We start from the raw sequence: 27,164 nt of genomic DNA, 5'->3' as shown, positions 1-27,164 counted from the left end.
ATGGAGGCAGGGGGTTTGTGCAAAAAGCTGTGTTTTCTCTCTCTTTTTCTGCACTGTAAACATCTTTCAGTTTCATGTACGAGACACAAGTGGATTTGGGGATCATTTGAGTGAAAGAGATCTTGGTTCATTAATGCAATCAGGTGTTTCTCTAGCAGGCATGAAGACAGGGAAGACCAGGACAGTGATATCCATGATGCTACTGAAATCTACAGTAACTGCATTCCAAAAACACCTTTGTACCTATTTTATTTCACTGTGGTTGGAACCGAACCTTAACAAGTAATAGCATGGGGTACTCACTGTTTTTCAAAGACAGTCTGACTGAAGAGTAAACATCACATCTTTCTTCACATTGAAGAGTAACATGACACTGAAGGCAGTAATTAGTTGCATTGGCTTCAATATACAGATTGTAAAATAATTTGCAAGGTACGGTGTTAGAAAAATAGCTGTGATTGTTATAACTGCGCCTGGCTTACGTTCTTCCCTTGCGATGGTGTGAGTGCTACAATTCCTGTTGTAACAGCACTGCAGTTCCCCTTGGCTTAGCCCTTCAACAGAAAAGATGTTACGAGCTAGCTTTTATTGTTCTGTGTAGGAACGTTCCTGCTTAATACCTTGAAAAGCAGAAAACTGGTGGGTTTAAGGCTTGCTCTTTGATTTCCTGAGGAATTTATACGAACAGAGAAACAAATCAAGTTTTCTAGCCATATTGGTACCTGCTCTGGAAATGCTGGAGAACAAACACGAGCCTCACAAATGCACCCAGAGGAAAGCTTTTATTGCCCTCTACATCATTACAGATACAGTGAGTGTAAATGCTGAAGCCGCTTATCTCCAAACTTGTGGCAGTGTTCTGCCCCAAACTGAGCAAATGCCTTACTCCAATATGTCTACTTCTATTTTTTCCACAGAAATTTGAAAAGAGCTGATTTGTGGAACTTGAAGCTGAAGAGTTCAAAGTCCAACATCTGAGAATCTTTATGTGAAAATGAAATATCAAAGCTGGAGATTTAAGGGTTTGCTCGACTTACAAAGGTATCTTAAAACAAGATGATGTTCATGATCATTACAGTTGTTTTCTTTCTTTAAAAATACGATGTTCAGGTTTTCAGTCTGTGTTTCGGTCTGGTCTATGGCCTGGTGGACTTCTCCCATTTCTGCATGTGTGCACCTCAGAAGTGCTTTATACTCGTCTAAGTTCTTCATTCAAAATTACTCTGTTCACTTTCTGAAATTGTGTTTAATTGGCTCCGAAAGCACACATCGCTTCAGAATATTTAAGAAGTCCTGATCTGGTTGGGTACATGGGAGTTGCAGTAGGTCATTGAAAGTAAAAATGAACAACACCTGTGAGTTTACAGACAGGAATGCTCCTTCATTAAGCCTTAAGTGCAATAACAAAACGCATCTGTGCTTTATATGTCAAAAACCTGGTTACATCTCTAAACTTCTGTATGCATAACTACTTTCAACATGAGTACCTTCTTCATTTTGCAATATGGACTTTGGATTAAAATCCTAGGTAAGTAACCCTTAGTCCTGTTGCCCACCTCAGTTCAAGACTCAAAGATTAGGAAAGCCAGACTGATATAAAACCAGAAGCAGTAAAGCAAAACAAGCCCTGTGCGCTAATGCCATAAGATTATGCGGGGATTTTTGTAGTTGTTGTTGTTACATCTGACACTGGGAGAAGGGAAGGCTATCTGGATAAATATATAGCAAAGCAAATTGAAGATGATTTTGTTAGCCTTTCCTAAACAAGCATTTATGCTTTCTTTCCCTGGTGCTTGCTGGCAGCCCACATTCTGTAGATGAAGACGACTACGATGACATAGTACATGGAGCTCTTCAGAAGAAGGAGGATGTACACTAAATATGCTGTCCTGTGTATTATGTGATCTGTAACAAACATAAACAGGAAAACCTTGTTTTAATGTCAATATTGTACAACCTTCTAAAAGACGGGTAGAACTGGGACTGTGTAGTCTGTTTACTGCTGCAATTACATTGATTCCAGTGGACAGTGTGTGAACACATACAATGTCTGACTGTCCTTTGAGTAGGTTTGCACTGCTAATGAGCTCTAGACTGAGTGAGTTTCTTAGCACTAGACTTCCTCTCAGTGCTGCTGGGTTATTATTCCCTGCAAAGACAAGAACATAATTCTAGCGCTTCCTGCACTGATTACTGGTAGCATTGTGTTTGCTTGAATCCTTGTGTGTTGGATTTTGAACATAAGGACTCTCAATTCTTCCCAAATCCTGGTTCAAGCTAGAAGAAAATTTCTTTGTCCAAAGTGCTGGGCAATTGCTGGGCAATTGCTGGGCTGATGAAGCATCAGCTGGAGCATTGAGCTTTTAACTACTTCAGATATTAAGTGGAGCTTAATGTGGGCTAATAATCTAATAGCTGAACAGCATCTTTGCATCCTAATAAAGCTACCTAATAAAAGTAGGAGAGCCCATTCTTATAATCCACAACAGAAGTTAATCCAGAGGAGCACTGAAGTGTTTTTAAGTTACAAACCCCAGACTTAAAAGGTTTCCTGTATGCTATTTAGGAAGATCCTTTTTGTGATGTTCTGAGCAAATATAGCAATACCTGACTTGGATGCCATGCAACGCTTTCCACACTTTAACACATTTTAGTTACCTCTATTAAAAACTGTGCTGTTTCCAGATGTGCTGCAGTCCTCTTCCTGAGGAGCAATATTTGTAGGATCTAATGGAAAGAGATTTTAAATGCCACAATTAGACTTTTCCTTAATTTTAACAAACATGAATTGAGAAATAGAGGAAAAAAAAAAAGAGGCAGTAACATGTACAGCAACAGTGAAATGGGAAGTTAGTATTAAACAGCAAAAGAGATGTTTAAGATCTGTCTGCAGAGCAGATGTTCATGTGTAGGCTTCACTTGCAAAGAGAATTTGAAGGGAGGAAAATGCTTGTAGAGAAGTGACTGTGTATTTGTGCCGTATGTGGGAGGTTTGCCCTTTTAGGAATGTGTCCCTTAAGCTGTTCCTTGGCAAAGTCTCTTTTATTTAGAACTGAGTCCACCTGATCTTGTCACTGAAGTGGCTAGAGTCTGCCTTCACAATGTACTGTTAGTACAAACGCAGAATAATTTACATTGGAAGGGACCTCAATTAGTCTGTTACTTAATGGCTGCTCTACAGTAAGGAATAATCTTGAGGAGAGCATGATCTGAGGTTCCTTTTTTGGGATTTCGCTATTCTGGTGGTGTTTGTTCTTTAAAATAAACCCTTTCTGTGCTTGAAGCAGCAAATCTGTGTTCTCGGTTATGGTGTTTGTATGCATTGATATATAGGCTTAAAGGCATCCGTATTACATCTCTAAATACATCTCCATCTAAATAAACTTAAAGCATATTTTTGTCAGAATATATTTTGATGGTTATTATGGCCATGCTCTCACTTACTAGAGTTGTATTATAGTAAGTTCAACAAAGGTAGATACAGAGGAAAGATTAATTTAAACCAATATAGGCAGCTTTTTAAAAGATATTACCATGATTTATACTATTTGTGTTGATTATAGCTTACTTTTTTTCTTTAAAATGGCATTGCCTTTCAGATTCTGCTTTGTATAATCTTTCCTCAAATAAATGAGACATCTTATTTTCGGACATGGCTATTACTGGACGCCGAGTAAGTAAAACATTTAAACTTTGTTCTACATCCCCAGCAACCTTAGTTTTAACTCTTTATTTTTTTTATAGCTGTGGCTAATATCAGGGGGTGTCAGAGGGACTTGCACCTCTCAGTCATGGGTTGAACAGAGAAGTAATTCTGTTTTCAGAAGCTTCTGTAGACTGGAAAGTAACTGACACAGCTCAGTGCAGAGCTTTTGGAGCTTTGCTAGTTTACACTTGATGAGGTTCAAGAACTGCTCATTTCCTATTGCAGAGGGACATTCCCTGGGGAAGCATAGCACAGGCTGGGTTGCTTTTCCTGGGAATACATTGCATATTTTAACTATTGCTGTGCCAATGAGCACGGATGCTTTCAGGAACGGTAATAGAAAGCATTATTTCTACGATTTTATTGCAAAGAAAAAGTGATGTCTATAATAACATATAAAATGAAATTTTTAATGTAACATTTTAGTACCTAACTGTATAACATTTAATATATAACTTTTAACATTTTAGTATATACCTTGTGTCTCTTGTGTCGGCAGTGAACGCTCTTGGCTTTCATGCTCGTATTTGCAGTAATAGTTCTTGTCTTTGTTCTCCACTGGTACAGTTAGCCAGCTGCCAATTGAGTATTCGTCACTTTTTGTGGCCATCCAAGTGTCTCCTTTTACTACGTTGTCTGTTACCTCCTCATTTTTTTCATCGGTCCATGTCACCCGAATAACTTCTGGGTAGAATTTCTCAACAAGGCAAACATATGTTATCTGATTTTCATGTTCCTTCTGCAGGATTTCGGAGTTTGCTGGTGGAGAACTCCCTTTGCCTGGATTGGTTAGTGGAGGAAAAAAAATAACACAATAGCGAGTTGGAAGATCAGTAGAATAAAGTAAATAAATACACCACCATGAAATACGAATTCTGAAGAGCAGCAACCTAGATGTCTTCTTAACAAATGTTCTGACTCTCTAATTTGTTATTAAATACTTAGGATGGGAATAGAAATGTCTCATGCATGAAAGGAGCTTTAGGTAATAAGGCGGATGAATTACAGCTCCTTCCATCCTTGAAGTAAGAAAGTGTTTGGCGAGCTGAAGGAACCTGTCATTCGAACACAGTTTATAGTAAATATTATTTCAATTGACCCAGTGGTAAGTTTTAATTTTCAGTCAAAACCAATTACAGTACTATAATAACTGGAAATAGAAAATATGACTTTTAGCCTTATTTTTAAATGAGTTATTTTATAGAGAATTAAAACGGATAGCAGCTTTTATGAGTATGGTACAGAAAATTAAGCTCCAAATCAAAACCAAGACTCAATTCAAGTATTCTAAACTCATATTTATTTAGACAATATGGAGTCTTCCAGAGTCTGGAGAGTATTTGATCTGGAGAGTTTTGATATGTACCATGTGCATGGAGAAACATTATTTAAGTCCTAAATTGCTTAGTGAACACCAATGTCTAGATGGCTTCGTTCATGCTTCTCGTCAAGCAGCACATCTGGTAGAGGAAGACTACAGTAACCTAGGTCTACTTTTTAATACTAGAGTAGATTAAAAAATATGGTAAAAAGGTGCCTAGCTTAAATGAAACATTTCAATCATCACAATCCTGAGGAAGCATATGTCTTGATTAACTGCAACTGTGTGCATGGATGGAAGAGTCCCATGTACACGCACAGGCAAATAGAAAACAGCAGAGAACTGAATAAATGAAGTTTTGCATATATACATGTATATATATATGTGTGTATGTGAAAAAAAAAATCTCCATAAACTGTAGGTATGTTTATGGGGAAAAAAGGATGAAAACTTGTAGAATTGGCTGTAGATTTTGATGTATTTTCAGGCTGATTTATAAAGTTGTGAAGTCCACAAGACACTGTCATGTTTTTATTCTGGACTATTTAGTCTGATCCTTTCTGAAGAATTTTAAAGTAATGAATTTCCACTCCACTGTCTTTTTTGCTCTTTTGCTTTTCAAGAAATTTGCAATTTAGTTTTTAAACAATTTTCTAAGGCAGTTTTTAAGAGGTATGTAGGTCTTTTATTATTTTAAAATAATATAAAAGCACATATAAATATCTCTTAAGCTAAAATCTGTCTTTTCTGTCTTGTAATAATGCAGTAAACCTGCAAAATATAGTGCAAAGAAAATTCTGGAGTTAGGCTTTTAATCAATGAATTTGGGTTCAAAACATATGCTTTTGTAGATTAACTATGAAGTTTTCTTAATGAAACTCCTCTCCAGTTTCTTCATAAGCACCTATAAATAAGATTTATAAATAAGGTCAATCTGTTCTTAATCTGAACTTCTCATTACTTGAATAATCCACAAAATGGAGTAATTTTGACTGATGCTTAAAGCTCCCCAGAAACTGCTTGGGACATTTTGGTTGGACAAGGACCAGATTTAACCACCACCATATGAACATCAAGAGTTTATTCATTTGGCTACATGACTGTAGAAAAATAGAATTCAATCTCAGCTACTGCTGCTATCCCCAAAGAGCCTTTAGTGATATGTACTTTAAATTCAGTTTCAAGCAAATCTGTGCCATCATTTGTTTAAAAAAACAACAAAACAAACCCAGAGTGTGGTTGCCTGGGGCATTGATGGAGATACCATGTTTCCTTTAGGGTTTAAATGGATGCAGGGTTGGGACTGTTCAGCCTCAAATCCTGCTGTACTTGCCTGCACAGTACTATTACAGGTAGTCAATGCCAAAAGGAATGTTGTATGTTGTAGAGAGACAACAACTTCCATCATTCTTGTGCTTGTCCTTCCCCAGAGCCTTCTGGCTTCTCCCCAGCAAAATCTATGTGCACATTAGATGAAATCCTGCCAACACTGAAACCAATGGCAACATTTCCAAAGGTCCAGGATTTCCCCTGAAATTTTCTACTGAAACCTGTTTGTGAACACTGTCTCATAAGAATCAGCTACTGAATTCATCTTTGTGCCCACAAAATCCTTGATATTTTAAAGCCATTAGCAAATGTTTGTATTAATATTAATCATGGTAAGAAGCTTTCACTCTGCAGATTTCTTTCGAGTGGCCACATCTTCCCTTTTATATGTCTTACACCTCCATCTTTCTGCCCTAACTCTTGTTTGGACTTTCAAGTCTTTTAGGTTTTGATTCAGGGCTTCATGTTTTTCCCTGTTGAAAAAAAATACTAATGTAAACTAATGCATAGATTCAACTTCATCATTTTGATTTAAAAGGGCAGAAAGTCAGTTTAATCCAACTTCAGGTAATGTATAAATAAATTTAAGTAGAATCTATCTTCAGGGAACGTATTTTTATAATAATACAATTACAAAAAATAATTATAGCCTTTTGAACTCTGAACTGCAATACGGTTGATGAAATTAAGGTAGGTACTTCAGTAATGTTTAGGAGATAAACTGGGTTTGAAGAGACTGGTTCAGTCTTCGGTTCACTCTTGGCTTGCCTGTTGCAACCTGGTGAGTGCCTAAATTCCCTGGGAAGATTCTTACAGAAGAATCCTGTATTGCCAGTTTACATTGGATTAATATTCCTGTTCTGCTGTAAGCTTCAAAACCCTCATCTATTCCAACAAATGCAAATGCCAAACCTGTCTCTCAAATCCCAGCCCTTCTATTAACTGCATTATTCAGTCTGGAGCAACTTTGGTTTGATCAGAACTGATTAAAGGATACCAACAAGAACAAATTCAAATTCACTACAAGTTGATGGGAGCTTGGCTCTTTCAGTGTAGATCTGTGTAAAGATTCTGCTCAAGCTCAAACCCTGATGATTCAACTGAATTAAGGTCACTTATCCTAAATCCTGGTTTTCTCCATTTCTTTCCTTTAGGAGTAACTTAATGTTAGATAGTCACCCCTGAAGAGACAAGCTGTGATGAAATGCCTGATCCTAAGTGTGAGGTAACTACAGCCCTTTTACTCTATTAATTGGCCAGAAGTCTTGGCCACATAAAGACAAAATCTTAAAGAATTGGAGTGAAAATTACTTTAAACCGTAGGTACTAAAAGCATGGCAACTACCTGATTAACAAGGTGAGGATTTTCACTAAAAACAGCACGCTTATCCTGATACAGATATTTCTATTGAATTATAGTTATGATTTACTTAGTCTTTCTGACATAAATCATTAAACCCAATCTTTTCTTGATGTGCTAATACAAGTTTATGTATCTAATCAGGCTTGAAACGTTTGGTAGCAATAGTTCCTCTGTGTTTGTGCAGTTGTTTACTCCAGGATTATGGCATTTAAAGCACATTTAATGGGAAAAAGAAAATTCTTGTCCTCCACTTCCCATTAAAATAAACGTCTCTACAGGAAAGGCATAAAAAAGGATCACCTCTTAAAAACACCTATGCGTGTTTTTAAGCAATAAGAAGAGCCAAAGTGCTGTGGACATGACAAAAATAATTACAGACAAGTTATTTCACTTTTACTAGCCTAATTAAATAAGGATTTGGGCAATAGCCATGGCGTATTGCTGTTTGTATCTGTATTGGGTAGGGGTTTTCTTCTTTCGTGCTTTATTCACAGCTGCTTGATTCCCTGCTTATTCCTTCAGTAAAGCTGGGGGGAAGAGAGACATAGCCCTAAAGGAAATATATTTTGCTTTTCAAAGAATTTGAGTAACCGAAAGGTTTGATGCTTTTCTTTCAGAATGAATTAGAAATATCACAATGTTTGAATATGCATGTTTAAAGACAAAGCCATCTTTCAGTTCTCCGAATGCTGTCTTTGCCATATTTAATCTTTAAAAAGAAAATGATGAAGGGGTTAGTTGCATATCTGTGCTGCAATAGCTGTTGTTTCCGCCGTTCTATACATAAATAGAAAACAATTATGTTGTGTTCTGCATATGGAAAAGCTGTTCAAGAGGAAAATCCTGCAAAGCATTCAGTAGGGTTAAAACCAGCAGGAGCTAAAAAGCAAAGCACTTCACGCAGCCAGTATCTAGCTTTACTGAAAAGCATTTCAGAAGCAGTTAAGTTTTATATTTTGTACTTACTTGAAACAATAAGCTTAGTTCCACTTCCAAATATTTTGACATCAGCGTACCACAGTCTGATAATGCTTAGCAATATCTCCTGCTCTACACTTCCCTTGCATATAGGCTACAGAAAAAGTCTCTCTGCTTTAGAGGTTGGTGATAGATCTGGCCCAGTGCAATAGCTCAATTTTCAACATTGAATAGAGTGCCATTTTAGAAATACTTTGATTCTTTTGTGGTGATTGCTTATTTTATAACCATGTTCTAATCCTTTTTGGCTCTGGGGTTTCTCTAACAAAGAGCTCTTGCCTCTGGTCTGCTAGGTTTTCTCTAAAGAAACCTCTTCTTGCTGTTTTAAGAAGAAATGCGGCTACATTGTGACTCCCAAAGGAAATTAAGGAAGTTTACTAGTTATTGATTTAAATATACAGGTAGGCTTTTTTTTCCCCCCTAAGTGTCCTATTTTGTGAATTACATATTGTGTGAAAGTACCTTAACTAAAGTTTCATCAAACTCATATTTTGAAGCCTGTATTTTAAATGCAAAGTCCATATTCTAAACAAAGCTTACTGATGCTCATAACTAAGTTCATGCCTTTCCTACGTGGTTACGCTGTTGTCTTAGCAAAAGCAGCTGCCTCTACATGGGCACAGTTTAGTTGGAAATTGCAGCAGAGAACATTTTTGGTCAGAGGCATGGATAACATTTTAAATTTCTCTGTAACTCTATTCTGCTTTTCATGATATGGCTTAATTATAGTCATCTTGATAATATCAGCTACTTTCTGAGCAACATACTGTAGGCACTGCTATATGCTTTATACTGAAAACAGCATTTATCCTATTGATTGCATAGCTTCACAATTAAGAGTAATACAAATGCAAAAGTAAACCAGTTACTTTCAGTAGGACCAGGAATTAGATATTTCTGACATTCCAGGTATTTTTCCTTCCCAATCAACTTAGACTGAACCACCTCTATCAATAAGAAACATTTTGCATTTCTCACTTGCTGTTCTAAGAGTAAACTTTGAAGCAGTTCACTTTTCTTTCCCAGAACAAGAATGAATCCGTCCCAATATTTACATTTTTCCTTACCATTTTTCCATTCCCCATCCTTAACAAGTATTCAGCAAGTGTTCTAGAGGCAATCTCTCTGTTCCAAACGTCGATATATTTATTGCCCATCAACCCACCCAACTGGGGCACCATGAGCAGTCCACAAATAAAACCTGATTTATCAGGCAGAAATTAGTTTTCCTACAGTCTTTCATACCTTCATATCTGAGCACCCGAATGCCTTTGTGAAAATCAGATCAGTAATAATGGTACTTACCAGAGACGATTACCTTGGTTCCCGCACCAAAGTATTTGATCCAGGTGCTCCACACTGTGTTTTGGCTTTGCAATAAGCTAAGGTGCTCTTGCTGTGCCACTGCTGAAGAAAATCCCTTTTTTTTTTCTCCAATCAGTTCCAGGAGACTGTGTGAAAGCTTGGCCCATGGCTGCTGGGAGGATGTCAGGAATTTCAGGCTTACACCTGGTTATCAGGCTAGTATCTAATGCCCTTTGGAGCAAATCTGTTAGATAACAGAATTACAATAACCCTTCTGCTTAATACCTAACGCATTAGGTGAAGGTTTCTCTTCAATTTTAGACACACAAATAGGTGCACAGGGTTGTGCATGTTAAAACACATACCTCCAGGTGATGATCCTGCACTTTCCCAAAGCGGTACACCCCCTCTCACCTGCAAGTAAGTGACATCAAGTACTGCTAGCATGGAGTTCATTTTCAGTTGTCTTAATACAATTCAGCAGAGGGAAAGGAGGGAAATCCAGCACCATAAGCATCACAAAGGTGTCCGTGTGCTGCAGGTTGAATTTCCTGCCCATGGTATGTGGTTATTGTCTGTCCATCTCCTGAAATTGTTCCAGGTTCTGCAACAGTGGCTCACTGGCAGCTTTTCCTATACTAGCCAGTGGGAGAAGGAGGCTTTTCCTTTGTGCACAGGTTTCTTATAGAACACCCCAAGATAACATCAGAGGAGTCATCACTACTGTTGATCAAAGAGCCTGTGTGTGCTTAGTTTGCTATTCAAAAGAAACTGACTTTGAGTTCTTCTGAGATCCCATGTGGCATACTGACTGCAAAACAACGTTAAGAAGTTGTGGTTAGAGGGAGGAACGAGACTGAGGGTGAAGGTCTTTCAATAGAAGTAGGTGTAACGAAAGGACTCACCTACTCTGAAGGCTCCTGGGCAGCAACATCATATTCACAGCCACAAAGGAATGGCAGGAATGATGTAGACAAAGAATGGTGACTACCAGTGCTTTGCCTTCCTTTCCATGGTGCTTTGCCATGCCCTTAGAGCATCTCACCTGCAGTTGGTGGGACTGTTGGATTATGGTCATGACAGTGAGTGTCAGGGAGGTCTCATTAGAAATAAAATAGCAAAACACCGCAGACAGCTTGTCTAACTCGTCTATATGATCTGGGCTTGTCTGTATGGGAGGACAAAACTAACATATAGCCATTTGGAAATCTAATACATATTTGAAATGGTTATGTCATTTTTTCACCCCATCAGACTAATATTCTTTAATGAGTTGCACTTCAATGAACCAAGTGAGGAGAGTATCAGGATACAACAGTAAAAGAAAAAACTAAGGAGAAGCTTCATGGTAGAGGAAAACCTCCATGGATTAATTTCTTAGGCATTAGGGTCAGCATGCACCTTGAGGCAGTAGCTAGGAGGGATGCATTGCCTATAAGCCAAGAGTAAACTTTGAAGCAGTTCACTTTTCTTTCCCCGAACAGAAATGAATCCATCCCAATATTTACATTTTTCCTTACCATTATGAAAAGGTGTTCTTAACTATGGTAAGTTCTTTAGTACTCCTTTGGTAAGTGTCTTCAACTTTTTGAGTGATTCAGATGCAACACCAGTGAAACACAGACAGTGATAACCAAGAAGATGGGGAAAGGTAATGATACGGCTCAAAACAAAGAACAAAAATGCCCACCTCCAGATCTCAGGAGGAATAAACAGAAAATCTTCCTCCTCTGACAGCTACTAAGTTGTAAGTGAAAAGAACACTCCTTTTCCTTTACTTAAAATCTTATGAACTTTCAGGCCAAAGCCATCTATTTCAGTTTTCTTTGCCAGGCTAAAGACTTTGAAGACCTCCAGTACCACATGCTGACCTATTTCCAGGAACAACAACATGGAAACGTGCTCCCTTTCCACTGAATAGGTCTTTGCAACCTTGCAAATGAACTTGATGACATACTTGAGCAAAAAGGAGCAGCTGGAATGGAGAGGATGGGTTAGGTATGGGACCTTCACTGTTCCCTTTGCACTACGCACTTGCTCAGTCAAAACCTCTGGCTTTTGGCAGCTGATGATTCCAAGGCATCAGTTGGCCCTGAGCATACCCTGCTTCCCCAGTGCCCATGCTTGAGGCCAGGCAGCTTATCCATGCCAAGAGGAGTGAGTGCTTGGCAGTGCTAGGTGGTGGCAAGCATATCATTCCCAAAACCAAGGTACATTCTTAAGCATATTGTCTTTCTTTTAATGACTTCTATTTCCTAGGGGAGAACCGTGGCTGGACTAGAAAATCAATGCAATGTTTGCTCCCCTCAAGGGCCACCAGACTTTCTGCCATGGCTGTGTAAACAGCATCAAAGAAACAGGTGAGTTTGTAGTATTTATGTGCAAAGTCTTGAGGCAGTGAACACTTCCTTTGTCCTTAAGATAGTAGATATGTGTTTGAAGACCAGGGTGCAAATGACAACACACACAAGTTGAAAAGGACAGCTGTGTGGGGTTAGCTGCTCCTTTTGGGTAGCAGAAAGAGGTTTGGCCTTTCAGCAGCTCATATCAGATGGAGTGAGAAGACCAGGTGTAGCAGTGCATTCCCTCCTCACCTCATCCTCTGGGCTGCTCCGTGAGCTCAGGAATGCCTGTCAGGCCTTGGCCTTTGTGTAATGAGTCAGGCACTGAAGCATCCCTTGTCCATACCAGGAACTCTGCAAGGCTAAGGAGGGAGGCACTGATTGTACCAGGGAGTCCTGTTGTCTGGCTAAAGTGGGAAGCGAGGGCAGGGATAGTCAGTCATTCCCTGGCAGCCCTGGAACACTCCTTCCCTTGAGCACAGCCCAAGTGGAACAGAACCATTGGAGTTCTGAAAAATTCCTACTTATTACTTACTGGTCATGGTGGATATTTGCTAATGGCTAATTCAAATCCTTCCACCCTATAAACAGTGGTCCCAAGTGAGGTCCTTCGAGCCCTCCTGGACTGCAGCGGGCTGTGACCAGCATCTCCCTCCCAGTGGGATGCTCCTCGGGGCTCACAAATTCCAGTTTGTGACACATGAAGGACCGTCACCGAAAGCTGTAGATGGGACCTGGGCAGAGGCCCCCCCCTCCTCGAGGCTCAACCCTCACCTGCTGAGAAATGCCAAGACATCTGACATGAACATTTCACTGAGCTCCAGGGGACTTGTTAACAGGTACCTTTATACGTCCGTGTGTGTATGAGCATAAATTGATACAGCAAATGTAGTCAATCCTATTGTCTCCCTTACCCTTTGTGCCTTTGGTCTCATATCAATCCTTTCAGTTTGATTTTACCTCAGTCTTCCTTTGCACGTTTTGCCCATGAGGCAAGTAATAGAGCAAACCTTGCCATCAAACTCTGTGAAGCCACACTTTAGACATGCACAGTAGAACTACTTTTGCTGATACCTTTGATGGTGATTCTTTGAGCAACCATAAACCCCTCATTTTGTGACACCTGTAGTTCAGCTGTTGAGGGAGGAGTTTTTGCTGTGATGATCTTTGAGTTTCTATCATGGTGAGAGTCCCAGTAAGCGCAGTAGTAAGTAGCAGCATCGTCTGGAATTACACGGTTTATTGTAAGAATAAATTGTTTCTGGCTAGGAACTTTTCCAACCGTGTACCTGCTTGCTAGAAAGCCAGATTCAACTGAAACTTTCCCTTCTGAAACATACAGGAGCCTCTCTGGAGCTTTACCCTCCTTCTGTTGATACCAGTGTATGACGATGCCATCAAATTGCTCCCCTGAAGTTTGAATTTCACATGTCATCCTTGCACTTTTTTGGAACTTGGTGGTGGATATAGGTCTCTGCACGGGATGTATTTGTGCAAATCCATCTAGGAAAGAGAAAAGGAGAAATGATGGCATTAGCTGGAATTCAGGGATTTGGGGCAGATGCCTGTTAGCACAGCCATGGGCACCTGCCTATGAGGAAAGAGAAGGGAATGAAGAAGGACTTACAAGACCAAGCGGCTGTGGCCACAAGTGCTGCCACCAGCAGCATGTTTGCTTGTCAGGCTCTGCTGTCGTTGAGAGTCAGAGGAGGGTGAAAGGGACCCCAGATGGGGACAGTCTTCTGTAGGGAGGAGGAGGTGACTCTTGAGCATTCTTCAGTGACAGGTCTTCCGTGTGTAAGTGGATGGGGCACGCTTACAGATAATCCTCTCCAGGCTGTTAAATGCTAACTCTGGTTAAAAGGCTGTAGTCCTGTCTGCTTTTCAGATAAATATGAGAAATATTGGTAAACCTGATGATTGTGGCTCTGTAAGACTTGAGCCAGCTTAGTCATCCAGCTCCGGGATGGCAAAGCACCAGGGAGCACCCGTGCTGGTGCTGCTGTCCACTGAAGCAGCCAGAGGCCATCAGTCTGCGGGGACAGGGCAGCTGCACCCCAGGGACATGACTCTGGTTTTGGGTGCAGGAGGAAGTGTGCGGCCGCAGGATTTCAATTGCAAAGCTCAGTTGGGATGGAAACATTTCTGAGAAAGGAAGGCTGGAAATCAAAAGCAAGGTTGTGAGGGCTGCTGTCAACAGCCATTACAGAGGGGCATCTCGGGGGGCAGCGCTGGTGCCACACGGAGCTGCCCCATGATCGCTGTGAGGGAGATGAGCTGCTTCAGCCTCCCTCCTGCTGTCAGTTGGACACATGCAGGAAGCCAGCAATAAGCATGTGTTGCTAAATGGCTTGGAAAGGTGCTCATGAGCACAGGGCTCCAGGGAGAGGCAGGCAAGGAGAGACACCTGCCTCTCTGTGGTGGCAACAGGCAAGGTCCCTCTCTTCCCAGTAAATAACCACAAGAAAGTCTGTTTTATCTTCTGTCAGACTACCCTGAGGGCAATGAAGAGAAATGACTTAAGGACTAGTAGGCACAACAAAGTAGTGAGGAAGAGACAACTATGATACAGACTTTAAGATGAGGGGAGGAAGGTACAGGGAAAGGTCACTCGTCCCAGCCGCATTCCATGGCAGTCTGCTGTAAGGGCAACCGTAGTTAACCAGAGTAAAAACTGCATTGGCAATTGTATGTTGAGGACATGAAATCAAGCCCCTCTTGCAAAAACTATCAGGACTCATATAAAACAATAGCAGTATGTAGCTCTTCTTCTGATCACACAGCAGAAATCTGCAAAGCACCTGATCCCAGATCAAGAGTAAAGGAATATGGTAGTGAGTGGGTCTCACACAATTAAAGGTCTAAAGTACAGACACTGTCTGGGTTTTGTCCTGTAGCTTTCTACCACAGCAAGTATCCCAGTAGGAATAATTGCAGATCAAACTTGATGGTGTCTGTGCCAAGAGGACACATGCAGTGGCCAGAGTATTTTCACCAAAACACCTTTCCAGGTTCGAATTTTCACCAAATGGACAAATCACTGATTAAATGGCCAACATCCGCTTTGCAGAGAGCTTCATTACCTCAAGGTATCTAAATAGCTTCTCCTTCTTAAATCCCTGCTGACTGCTCCTGATTACCTTCTTCACCCTCATGTGTCCGTACATGGTTTCTAGGACTGGTGGACTGAACTCTTCTTGAGCTTGGATGAGATTCCTGAATATCAGTCTTTGTAGGGATTTGTAGTGACTGCAATGCAAAGCAAGACAAAAAACAAAGATGAAGTAGGATGTGCAAGATCACCCAGTCTCATTTCTATTCCTGTCTTTTTATGAAGAGAAAGCACTGAGGGGATGGAGATTTGTTTTCTCTGCTTGCTCCAAGGATTCTAATAGAGAAAATTACAGCAGGCAGTTGTTCACACACACAGTCCGTGTGTATAGACAGGTGAGTGCTTTCAGTACAATCAAGTCTTCATTTTAAGAGCAATGTTTCATGTATTTACCATAAAGTGATGGAACTTTCCAGCTCCTGGATGTTACAAATACACGTGAGTACTGAAATGATATACTTACTGATTGCTAACATCACGTATTTAACAGTTGTCACAAGATATTGTTGCTTTGTGTATCCTGCTGCAGAAAATCATGAGAGAGAGAGGCGGGAATAGGCAAGTATTTTTAGCAGAGTTCAGAGCTTGCGGTTCAGTCACAAAGCACCTTTTTGTACAGCTTATCTTTGCCCAACTAACGCTGTGATGCCTCTGTAATGCCAATACGCACAGTAGTAAGTACCAGAATCCCTTGGAGTCAAATCCTTTATCGTGAGAGTATAATGATACTTAGTAGGATGTTTCTGAACTTCAAATCTCCTGCTATCGCTTCTCTGATCAAAAGTAGGTGACTGTCCCCACACATACAGTATCCTCGTTGGTGGCTTTCCGGGAAGATGCTTGTACCAGTGCACAGTGTCTTCAGCTTGCAATTGGCACAACATGCTGGTGGATGTGCCCTGCATCTGCCTTTGCAGCGTTGGGGTTTGCACCGGCACTGTCCATGTGTCTCCACCTGGAAGGAGAAACAGAGAAACGGTGTAAGGGGAAGAAACTGCTGGAGTTTGGAGCCAGGAGCGTGTTCTCCGCACACAAGAAGGATTAGGGAAGAGGAATAAAGGGCTTACGGGACCAAAGCGAAGCTGCAAGAAAGAGTGGAAGCAGCAACATGCTGCCTTAGCAGGTTAAACCTGGGAATGAAACGGAGACAAAACGTTCTAAAGCCCTTCAAGTAGAGAAAGCATCGAACAGCTGGGAGGAGGAAATGACTCATTCAGCACATCCAGCGTTTGTTCTTCAACTTGCTGCCATGGAGGGGGTTAAATTTACTGGCAAGCTAAACCACAGCAGTAACAGTGTAGAAAAGACCTTGAAAAAATCAATCTGAAATAAGTTTTCTTCATGAAAAATTCATGTAGAATTTCCTTTCTACATCATTCTATCTAGTACATTCCTCTCAGACTTACCTGCTGAGCACACACATAAAACCTCAAGTTGTTCAACCCCGCTCTTCCCAAGGATGTTCTGCTCCCCTCAGACACCCCAAAGCTGTCCCAGAAGCCTTTCCTAGAACACTCTGCCTGCTTTGGTAACATTTTTGGTACCTCAGGAAAGTACCTGTATTATGCAAAGATGATTTGTGTTACTGTATAATTCAGCTGTAGTACCATCACCCATAGGAGCGCTTCTTTTCCCCAGCACAGAACATGATACCAGCTGAGCTGTAGCACACTGCATTTCTTTGCTTTTCTCTCTATCCATTATTTGTACTTATATATTCAGCATAAACCTGTTGGGATGCTTCAGAGGCAGGAAGGTGCAGGTGTGGCTCTCCGCACTTGCCAGCCTGCCACTCAGGGTACAGCTTTCTGTACAGGCTGCCTGAGGTTTGCTAGTTCTGTGGTCCTGCCAGTAGGCACAGTAGTAGGTGCCTTCATCGTTGGGGTTGATATCATTGATGGTGAGAGTGCAGATGTTTGAGCTTTTCTTCAAAGAAGAATACTTGTTCTTATAGGAATCATTATCATAATTAGCTTGACCTGTTTTGATATACAGAATCCGTTCAGGAGCTCTGGAGGGAAGATGCTGGTACCAATTTACATAGACAGCCTGGAAGTCAGCCCTCGACATGCCCTCGAATACACACTCAATCTCTGCAGTTTTAGTTGGCTCTCTGGTAATGGATACTTGCCTCTGCTTCAGAAGCACTTGTGCTTGCCCATCTAGAAAGAAGAAGAGGAAACAGAACAAATACTCTTAGCCTGCTGTTTGCTCACAGACATCAATACGGGTGCCTCTTGCCACTGCCCCGTGCTGTGGCAACAAGGGGAACCTACAAGACCAGGCTGCAGCCAGGGCCAGGAGCGGGAGCAGCAGCATCCTGAGGGCTCTCGCTGGCATCTGCCTCCCGGAGGAAGAGGAAGCTGACAGCTCTCCCAGCAGGGATGGAGGGCTGCGGCCGAGGAAAGGAAATGACTCACTTGGGCACCATCCGGAGAGGCAGCGCTGGCAGCGGGCGGGTGACGTGGAGGTAAAGCCGCCTGACTGAACCCTGCTGAATGTTAGCAGCCCCATGAGTGCTTGTGCACAAACTCACCTCCTCTCTCTTGTGCACAAAAACACAATTACTGTAACTGGTTTACAAAGTAATTTTGTAATCTGAAGCAATTTTACCACTGCTTTTGGACTAGTTGAAGCTGCTAAACAATGCCTTGGGGTCAGACGCTTCTTCTCCCAATAAAAAGGGAGAAAAAATAGGAACATGGAGCTTAATGAATTTGAGGGGTCTCAAATTACTGCTCATCACACAGCTTGAATGCCCAAGGCCAGGAAGAATAACCAGCAGCCATTTGGGAGCTCAGTGGTAGTATTGCTGTGCTAGTGACTGCTTCTTGTCACAGGGAAGGTGAGATGCTGCACCCCAGGGTGGCCTCTCCAAATGCTGGGTTTTGTGCAAAGAAACACAATTTTCTGTTTGCAGAATGGAAATATCAATATCTGCGCTCTTTGCTTTGCAGGTTTGCAAGGATGAGAAGCCCTAAAGAAGTCAATTAAGAGGCTTGGTTTAACATAAGTGAAGGTTTGATCAACTCCAAACAGAAAACAAGAAAATAAAACGAGAATCTCTACCAGCGGAGAAGTACAAAGTGAGTATATTACATCTGCAATCTTGAACCACGCTTCAAGCTTATTTTCACTTCTATCCTACTATTCTGCTGTGCAAATAATGTAACTGGGTACTTATTCTAATGTAGCTTGAAGGGTAGTGGGAAGAGAAAGATTTTTTTTTCCTTCTTTTTGCTAGCCCCACCTGCCATCCTGGAAACCTACAGAGGGACAACCCAGCCAGACATATGAAAATGCCCTTTTTGCTGTTAAAGTGCAATAACAGCTTGGCTGGTGCTGGCTGTAGCGTGTGTCTGCAAAGCGTACGCTGGCTCGGCAGCATCTTTGGTACCCAGCTGCCTGCACATGGTGTCGGATCCAAGGCTGATGGTGAAAGTAGGTGGGGATATTCCTGTGTTGTCAAACACTCAAGGGTCTAGTTCAGAAAGCAGAGCATGTCTCTGTGCAGGGCCCCTATGGCTTTCTACCGTGGTGCATCCCCACCTAGCACAGTAGTAGGTCACAGCGTCTTGTAGAGTCACTTTGCTCACCGTGAGGGTGCAGATGCCTTTGGCAGGGTCTTTCTCAATGCTGAACTTGCCCTCATTGGCCTGATTTCTGAGGAAGAGCCTGGAGGACATACAGGCAACATGCTGGGGAGCTGCGTGGGGCCTCTCTCGGTACCAGTGAACAAACACACTGTTGAGATCAGGGTAGGGGACGTGGCAGTTGATGAGCACCCTTTTGCATTCTGCCTTGGTGATGGGGATGGGCCTTTGCTGCAAGACTTGTGCCGAGCTGCCTGCACGAGAGAAAGAGAAAAGTCAGAGCCGTGGAGCTGAGCTAAGAGCCTGTCCCCTCGGCCACAGGTGGACATGTAGGCCCCGGGGTGAGCAGGGCACGTACAACTAAAGCTACCAGGATGAAAGCGCTTGGCAGCCACGTTTTCACTGCCCTCCTTATGGGGACAGGGTCAGACTCAAGTGGTGGCAAAGGAGATCTGAGGAGCAGAAAATCCATCCAGTGAGGCTGTGCCAGCAGTGGGTGTGTTAAATAATGCTGCACAACCCATTTTCTTTGGTTAACACTTATATAAAAGGCAAATGAAAAAAATCCAAAACTGAAACCCACCTTTGTGAGCAGAGAGCTCACTACTGAGGCAAAGCTTCTTTCTTGATTTACCCCAAGAGATTTCCTTAGATATCACTCTTAGTAAAGAGTCACCAAAACTAAAAGATGTTCAATTTTTTATAATAACAACACCCTTCTCCCAACCATGAGTCTCAGTTCTGATGCATTTGACTTTTCTCTACAGAACAGCATGAAGATCTTGCTGTAGCACTGACCAACCCCTGTCTTCCAGAAGACAACTTGATAAGAGACAGCACTCAAGCTAAAGTTATTGCAGAAGAGAACCCCCTACAGCTCTCAGGCTGCAACTGACAGCTCATATGTAAGGGTTTACATGAGAGAACTTGTCACTGTATGATGAAGTCCAGCACAGCTCTGAAAGGAAAGGTTGGTACGTTGAACTACTGATTTCTTTCACCGCACACCTTCTCTCCTTCCTCTGCCCTTTTCTCCATCTTCTGCCCTTCTCTCCGCCTTCCTCCCATGTCTCCTTCTTCCACTCCTCTAATTTTTCTTTCCTCCTTCTTATCTTCTCCTCTTTTTGCCCTTCTCCTCTTGTCCTACACATTCTTCTTTCCTTCTTGCCATCTTCAGCCCTTCTTGCTGCATTCTGCCCTCCTCGTATTTTTCTGCCCTTTAACTTCTCCTGCCTTTCTTCTCCTCCTGCCCCCATCTCGTCCTTCTGCCCGTCTCTTTATTCTGCAGTCTGGCAAAGCTAAGTCACAGGTACACAAAGCAGCAACAGGAAGACAGGCCAAGCAGTCCCTGTCTCCTGAAAAGGGAGAATGTGAGGGATGAGGATCAAGCTCTGAGCTTGTGCTGGGCAATGGAGCCAGAGAGAGCCAGGGCACAAAGTGGTGCATTGGAGGTGTGAGAGCAGCAGCAAGAACCGAGCCCAAAGGGCTCGGGGGAGCCCTAACAAGGGGCTGTGCTCAGTGCTACAGAGAACAAGCAGCAACCGCTGGGGTCTACCCTTCGAGTCTAGAAAGCTTTCTCCCCCTTGCCCTGTCAGGCAGCTCAGTGGAAAAAAGCCTTCCTCCTGCCAGGCCTCTGTTGGACATTCAGGACATTTGCATTTGTTGACCCTCTTCACCAGATGTGGGTCTCACTGGCTCCTGAAGAGTATTTCTGGTGGTTTACATGCTACTTTGCTCTCTGCACTGTATTTACAGTGCCTGTGGTGGGACAGAAGTCTTGCATGCTCAGAGTGGGACTCTTACTACTGCCTGGGAATTTTCTTTTCACTCAGATTTTCTTTAACCACTATTAAGCACCTGAATATGCAGCACAATTCCCTTTGGAATGATTTCAGCTTTGCCAAATCGATCTTAATTATGAGGTCCTGTTTGTTACAGGAGACACCATTTGGAAAGCACTACAGTTTTCCCTGTGTGATGCTTCTGTGGTGATTAAACAGGTCAGAGTGAAGACACCAAGAGAAACACAGATGCTGCCAGAGATGTGCTACACACAAGAACAGCATCGGAGCTGAAATCACGTGGATGAAGACTACGAGAGGAGTCTTCAGAAGGTGATTACCTTATACATTATCTTATACATTTAGCAAGATGTAGGGATGTATACATCTATACAAACACATAGCTCACCTCATATTCTCACCTGATTCCTTGCATCACGTCCACTGCAATCCCCTTGTCCGCAGTGAACATCTCACCACCAGGGAGCACATCAGAGCTGACAGTGGCACTGATGATTACAGCACTTCACACTCTGCTGTGCTGCTCTCAGAGATATGGCTTCATTAACTGAACTAGCTACTTTCTGTAGCTGGGAACGGGCTTATCAGGTGGTGCTTCATCAACTGGCACCTTTAGTGTTTTAAATACAAAAAGAGAGATCTTTTAAATTACATCTGTTTTAAAAATAACAGTAAAATCTGATTTCATCCTTCCAGCAGCGTGGTACTTCTGGCTGCTACAGCTCTAATACTCGTTCATGCTCTGCTTGCATGTGGCTGTGCAAGAGGGGACGGCCATGTAAACTGTTCCCAACCCCATCCACCTAACCTACCCATCACAGCGACTTTCTTTTGATGCCTTTTTCCCTGTGCCAGCAAGACACTAAGGAATTTTCATTAAGCACGAGCTTAAAGATACTATGATTTATTTCACGTCTAGGGCATCAGTAATCAGAGCATCCCGGAATCAAACGCCACACAATCTGAGCAGGACCATACCCACCTAGCCTCCCCTCCCTCTTCTTGCAGCAGGGGCAGATACACCCAGCTGTGAGGCCTGGAAGAGGTAGAGCAAGGTGTGGAGAGGAGGAGGAAGAAGAGAAAAGGGACAGAAATGTCATTCAGCTTATACATTTCTCATTATTCATACCACCACCAGATAGATAAGCTGCAAATACACAATATATTCGCTCACTTACATGAGATGTTCCTCCATCTTCAGTTATTTTGTCTTGCTTCCAAGGCCACACTGTGCATGATCAGGCCATGGGATCAGGAGACTGGCTTGCTAAATCTTTCAAGGTTAGTGGTGTGTGCTGTCTTAGGCATAAGTAAGTCTTTACAGGAACCAACATAGAGCGTGTTATTGTTTTACAATCCCTCCCAAAGCATTAAATTCAGTAATTTGCCAAGTCCAATATGGTGTGTCAATGAGAAGAATCCAAGAAAAGGGAGAAATAATTCTGAGCTAATATAGCTCCATGGTGAGGGTACCACCAGTGTGTAACAGCAGTACATACTGGAGAGGATTTTCATTTCTTGCCCTAGAATAGGCTTCTATAGGTCACAGAGAAATACACTTATTTTATACTATTAATCTCAGGAGGTGCAGGTGTTAAAAGTGGCTGAGGGACAGGTCTGATTGTCTAACAAACAAAAGTAGCATAAGAAGAAATCAAATATGAGAAACAGTTGTTATCCCAAAATGATAAATACATTTCTATTCATGAACTCCTTCTGTTAGCAGGGAAAACTGGACAGCAAACCAAAGAGCTTTCCTGCAGCCTCCCTGCACTCTGATTGCTCACTGTGCCGTTTCAGAGCCAAACCCCCAGCTATCACGGTTTCACCATTCAGCTTCTCCACAAAACACAGCTATCATCAGACTTGCTTTTTAAAGCTACTGTATTCTGAAAAAACAGAGGGAAACCAACTTTCCTCCTCTTCCACAGCAACAAAAAAAATCTGTTTCTTCAACTGAAATCTAACAAATTAGAAATAGAGTAGAAACAGATACCATTTGCACACAAAACAAGCCCCCAACCAAAAAATCATGAAAAATAACTGAATTGCTAGTAAAATACAGATGTTCCTAAAGCTTTGCAGCTTCCATGCATCAGCAAGCACAACAGAGCAGATTCCTGGAGACCTTTCTTTCCACGCAAAATCACTGGATACATAAAAAATTGCTAGGAGGTAGCAACCTTCAGTTGAGCGATGGTCAAGCACAGAGAAGATCCCTTGGTGCTTGTGGTCAGAGTCTGGACCAGGAGGAGCAGCTAGGAGATGTGCTGAACTGGGGTTCAGGCCTTTTGGATCTCTGGCCAGGACTAGGGTTGAGAGCAAGAGTTTAAATGATGCATCTGTTATGCTGTGTTTCTTTGGAAAAAAGAGGTATTAAATTAAGTTCTTCAGTACAACATATAAACTATATAACTTCTGTGTTACAAACTTCAAAAGCACCACAGATGAAACGGCTTCTTTGGATCAAAGGTTTATTTTTAATGACACAGCACTGGAAAACATAAGTTACAGATGACTTTTTGATACAGGATACATTATATATCTCATTTTAAAAGGATCGGTGAAGGTATGCTGCGTAAATACATATAGTGAAAATATATTGTGTTTATTTCTTCTCAGAGATTAGATCTGTTTCTTTGTTTTTAATTGATTCAGCCAATTAAATAAAAAAGTATAGATTAGCATCATAACAGCTCCCCCTCCACATTATCTCATTGTAACTACTGCAGCTGGAGGAGGAGACCGAGCCATGCCTTCTCAAAGGGTTAGCAGCTTCGAACATGATGTTATTCATCATCTCAGAATGAGAATTTCACATTACAAACACAGATACTGTATCATGTTTTGGCAATGGAGCAGCTAGTTTTGCTTTGGAACAAAACCATTTCCTGTAATGCCAGACAGTGAAAGAGCAATGCATGTACTGGTGATACTACACAGCCAAAGAACTACGATGAAGTTGTGAGAATGCATATATATCTATATGCACTTATATATACACATATAAGTTCTTGTGTGTATATATATTATGCATGTCCAAAAATAACACTGAAAAACGTTGCAGCAGTTCATTATTCTTTTCAACACATGAAACTTATAATAGTTTGACCTCATTACTACAGGATAACTAATTAAATCTTCTGCAGTGCAACTCAATACAATACACTTAGTGCAGAGAAGTTAAGGTTTTGGTATTGAGGAAGCTAATTTCAGATTTCATGGGAAAGGACCAAATACAGGATCACCATAGCTCTGACAAAGCACAAACAAACCCGTTGCCACGTACGTGTGAACAAACGACATTGGTTTTTTTATTTGAGTTTTCTGTTTTTCAGGTACTGCTTCACTGAACTGTTTGCATTCATGCTCATTTCGATATGTTTCAACAAGCTTTGTCTGGCACCAGTCTGTAAACCATTCACAGCTCAAACTACAAAAGGTGGGCTCCTGTGTTTCAAAGAGGTTAAAAACCTACTGAGTGAGCTTCATACCACGTTCGGCTGCCGGCGCGGAGAACTACTCCAGATGGCGCGTGAAGTTCTCTGGGAAAAGTCCTTTATAGCTATTTGCATCTCTGTACTGAAGCCACTCGGATTCCTTAATGCCTGTCAACCAGCCAGCCTCCTGCGAGGAAAAAGACAGAGTCTTTTAAACTTCATATCTCTCTGATTCCTTGCTACAAGCTTCAGACCGGAGGATGTTTCAGGCTAAAAGATTTGGTACTTTGGTTTAAAAGCAGCCTCTGATGTTGCACAGACCATTTTCTCTGTTCTGCCAGACCACACTTCTGTGAGACCGAGTGATTGTGAGTATGTTGTATGGCCTTTAGCCCGTGCAACTGAACTCAAAATTGGATAATCAGACTTCCAGTATTACACCAGATCTGCATTTGTGCAAGTCTCTGTTGAGGCTTTTTCCAAGTTGCCACAATAATATCGGCACACTTGTGCAGTAAGAGCACAGCAGCAGGCCAGAAACACTGCACAATACCAGAGATGGGGAAAAAATTAGTTTTCAATTGGATTTTTTTCCCCCCTGAGAGTTCTTTTCTCTTGTTCCTGTATTGGCAGCCAGAAGAAATAACAGTTCTTGCAATCTCCGGAATTACTCTCTCTAGAAACAAAACCTTAGTTAATATGCAGTTATTTTTCCAAAAGTCCTGGAAACCTAAACCAGAACTTGACATGTAAAACTGCAAACAAATCACCACCTGTCCAAGCAATCGAAAGGGAGATTTCTTATTGGAAAGGGCTGTCATCAATTCTACCTGGAATAAAATCAATTCAGTAGTTTTAAGAATGATCAACCTATTCTCATCTCACTAACTCAGTAACTCCATGTCTTGTCCCTTTTAAGAACAGGAGCCACAGCAAAGCCACGACAAGCAGGATTTCTAATGCTGCCATATTATTATTGCAGAAAGAGGACACAAGGAGATAGAGTTGCTTGGACAGATCTTCACATACACCACCAAGTCATGACTGCTCAGTAGCTGCATGTGATGGTGCACTGGCTCTCTGCCCCAAAATAAGCACCATTACAGCAGCCACAGTATGGCATTGGCTGGGTACATGTGACTAGTGCCATGTTTTTGAAGCACGTGGAGTAGCTGAGAGAAAAGACACAGGAACTGCAGCTTTCTACCACAGGCAGCCTGGGTTGTATGAAGGAATGAACAGTTTTACTGGATAAAATCTTCAACTCAAGACTAATGGAAAAAGCCCACTGGGTGGAACTGGTTTGCTTCGAATAGAGAACACAAGCTAATGTTACCAGTTGTATTAGAATTATGGCTTTAGACAGGTCAATTTTGAAGGAGAATAAAGAATAACAGAGATAAAAAGACTCTATATAAATCAGCAAAGCACCTAGCGAAAGACAAAGACATTAAGCTTTATGGTGATGTTAAACATGAAGGGCAAATATGTACTGAGTAATAAAGATATGATCAGAATAGTTTCAGAAACATGAATACATAAAGGTTTATTTTCTCCATCATTGCACACAATTTACTCTAATTAGTGCTAATGGCATTTCGATGCACACAAGAATATACCTCGTGGATTCACCAAGTGAAGATTAAGCATATTTAATACCTAACATCCTAAGTTAAACAGACTGAAGACAGAGAGCACATTTTGCTATCCTTACAGCAGTGTCCTATTCTGCAAACATTGCTAATGAAATCACTTGAACTGCCCATGAGGTAAGAGGCAGCGTGATTTGAGTAAGGATAAAAGAATCTATTCCTATAAAAAGAGCAAAGTGCCCTGCTGAAAGAAACATCTTTTATTCTGAAACAGAAGAAACCAGCACAAACACAAAAACCCCATTACTTGTCTCTTGTATTCAAAGACAGCTCAGCTGAGATGATGAACACTGGTTATTGCCTCCCTTTGGGCAGCATCCACCATTGAAACAATTTCAGACACAGCTCCCAGCACTCATATGTGCTTAGGGCATTAGTATTTAGGCCTATTTTAAGGATTCTTCACTGAGAGCAGTGCTCTTAGCTACCTAAGTAGGCAGGATCCAGTCCCCCACTTCTCAACCCCCAAATAAATGGGAGACTTTCACCAATGCTGCTGGCACTAACAGATGCCCACGAAGTGGCTGGTGCTAACAGCGTACAGCACAGTCTTCTCTTTTAAAGCAGTGGCCAAAAATCAATTCACTTCAGTGTAATTCAATTTCACACATGGAATGAAATAATTTAAAACTCACCCAAAACACATTGTTAAAACAAAATTAGATCTCTTAAATGAAATTAAACTGTTGTTTAATTCAGGTTCAGGCTTCCAGAGGGCAGAGTTAGCTTTAGAGTTATGCAGCTCTGTACCCTCTGGCTGTAGGACAACCCAATTTGTGTGCAGTCTCGGTGTTCTCTGTGGGAGAATTTGTATCATTTCTCCAAATCTATACATAAAAACCCTGAACATCTAGGGACCGTGCAATCAATTTTACTGCAGTGATAACACAAGTTGATATATAGCAACATAATGCACAATTTGTAAGTAAGTCATCTTCTGTATTAAGTCTTTGTGTGCATGTGTGCCTGTATGAAATCCACAACAAAGCAACATAAAAAAAGCCCTAATAAAAAAGCTGAGGTTGGATCCTGCCAGTAGCATATATCCGGGACTTAAGCTGTAGCCAACTGTGCCGTTTAGTCTCAAAACCAAGCACAAAGGCAAGATCTTTGTGATTTCTAACAGAAAGGACATTTTGAATACACATTCCCATTAACTATTATCTGTGAGAAAAACAGCAAGACAAAGATAAATGTTAACAAAAGACAGACACATGTGTT

General features: G+C 41.6%; 2 protein-coding genes and 1 gene segment (V, D, J or C); all 3 read right to left on the bottom strand.

Annotated features, from left to right (window-relative positions):
* Positions 1 to 655: 655 nt before the first annotated feature.
* LOC115606212 (immunoglobulin kappa light chain) lies at positions 656 to 14,780 on the bottom strand. Its single transcript, XM_030481733.1, has 6 exons — positions 13,972 to 14,780; positions 13,529 to 13,847; positions 8,686 to 8,735; positions 4,184 to 4,486; positions 2,659 to 2,727; positions 656 to 1,905 (listed from the first exon to the last, which is right to left on the bottom strand). The coding sequence occupies exons 1-6, from the start codon at positions 14,012 to 14,014 to the stop codon at positions 1,772 to 1,774; spliced, it is 918 nt and encodes a 305-aa protein (XP_030337593.1). The 5' UTR covers positions 14,015 to 14,780; the 3' UTR covers positions 656 to 1,771.
* A 1,187-nt stretch (positions 14,781 to 15,967) lies between these two features.
* Positions 15,968 to 16,635, bottom strand: LOC115606225. The segment is given in 2 exon segments: positions 15,968 to 16,411; positions 16,524 to 16,635. Coding segments are annotated over 2 exon segments (378 nt in total).
* Positions 16,636 to 23,308: 6,673 nt separating this feature from the next.
* Positions 23,309 to 27,164, bottom strand: part of AMPH (amphiphysin) — a 103,610-nt gene continuing 99,754 nt past the window's right edge. Inside the window, exon 22 of the mRNA XM_030496937.1 lies at positions 23,309 to 24,478. Coding sequence (XP_030352797.1) covers positions 24,371 to 24,478 — 108 coding nt within the window. The 3' untranslated portion in view covers positions 23,309 to 24,370. The remainder of the gene's footprint in view (positions 24,479 to 27,164) is intronic.

The sequence above is a fragment of the Strigops habroptila genome, chromosome 1, assembly GCF_004027225.2.
Source record: "Strigops habroptila isolate Jane chromosome 1, bStrHab1.2.pri, whole genome shotgun sequence".
Lineage (NCBI taxonomy): Eukaryota > Metazoa > Chordata > Aves > Psittaciformes > Psittacidae > Strigops > Strigops habroptila.
Note: the sequence above shows the minus strand (reverse complement) of the source record. Positions and strands in the feature narration are given on the sequence as shown.

Coding starts and splice junctions, on each gene's coding strand:
- LOC115606212 (XM_030481733.1), bottom strand. CDS start 14,014: ATGCTGCTGGTGGCAGCACTTGTGGCCACAGCCGCTTGGTCTT. Junction 13,848..13,971: donor GGCCACAGCCGCTTGGTCTT/GTAAGTCCTTCT, acceptor TCTCTTTCCTAG/ATGGATTTGCACAAATACAT. Junction 2,728..4,183: donor GCCGACACAAGAGACACAAG/GTATATACTAAA, acceptor TCTTTCCATTAG/ATCCTACAAATATTGCTCCT.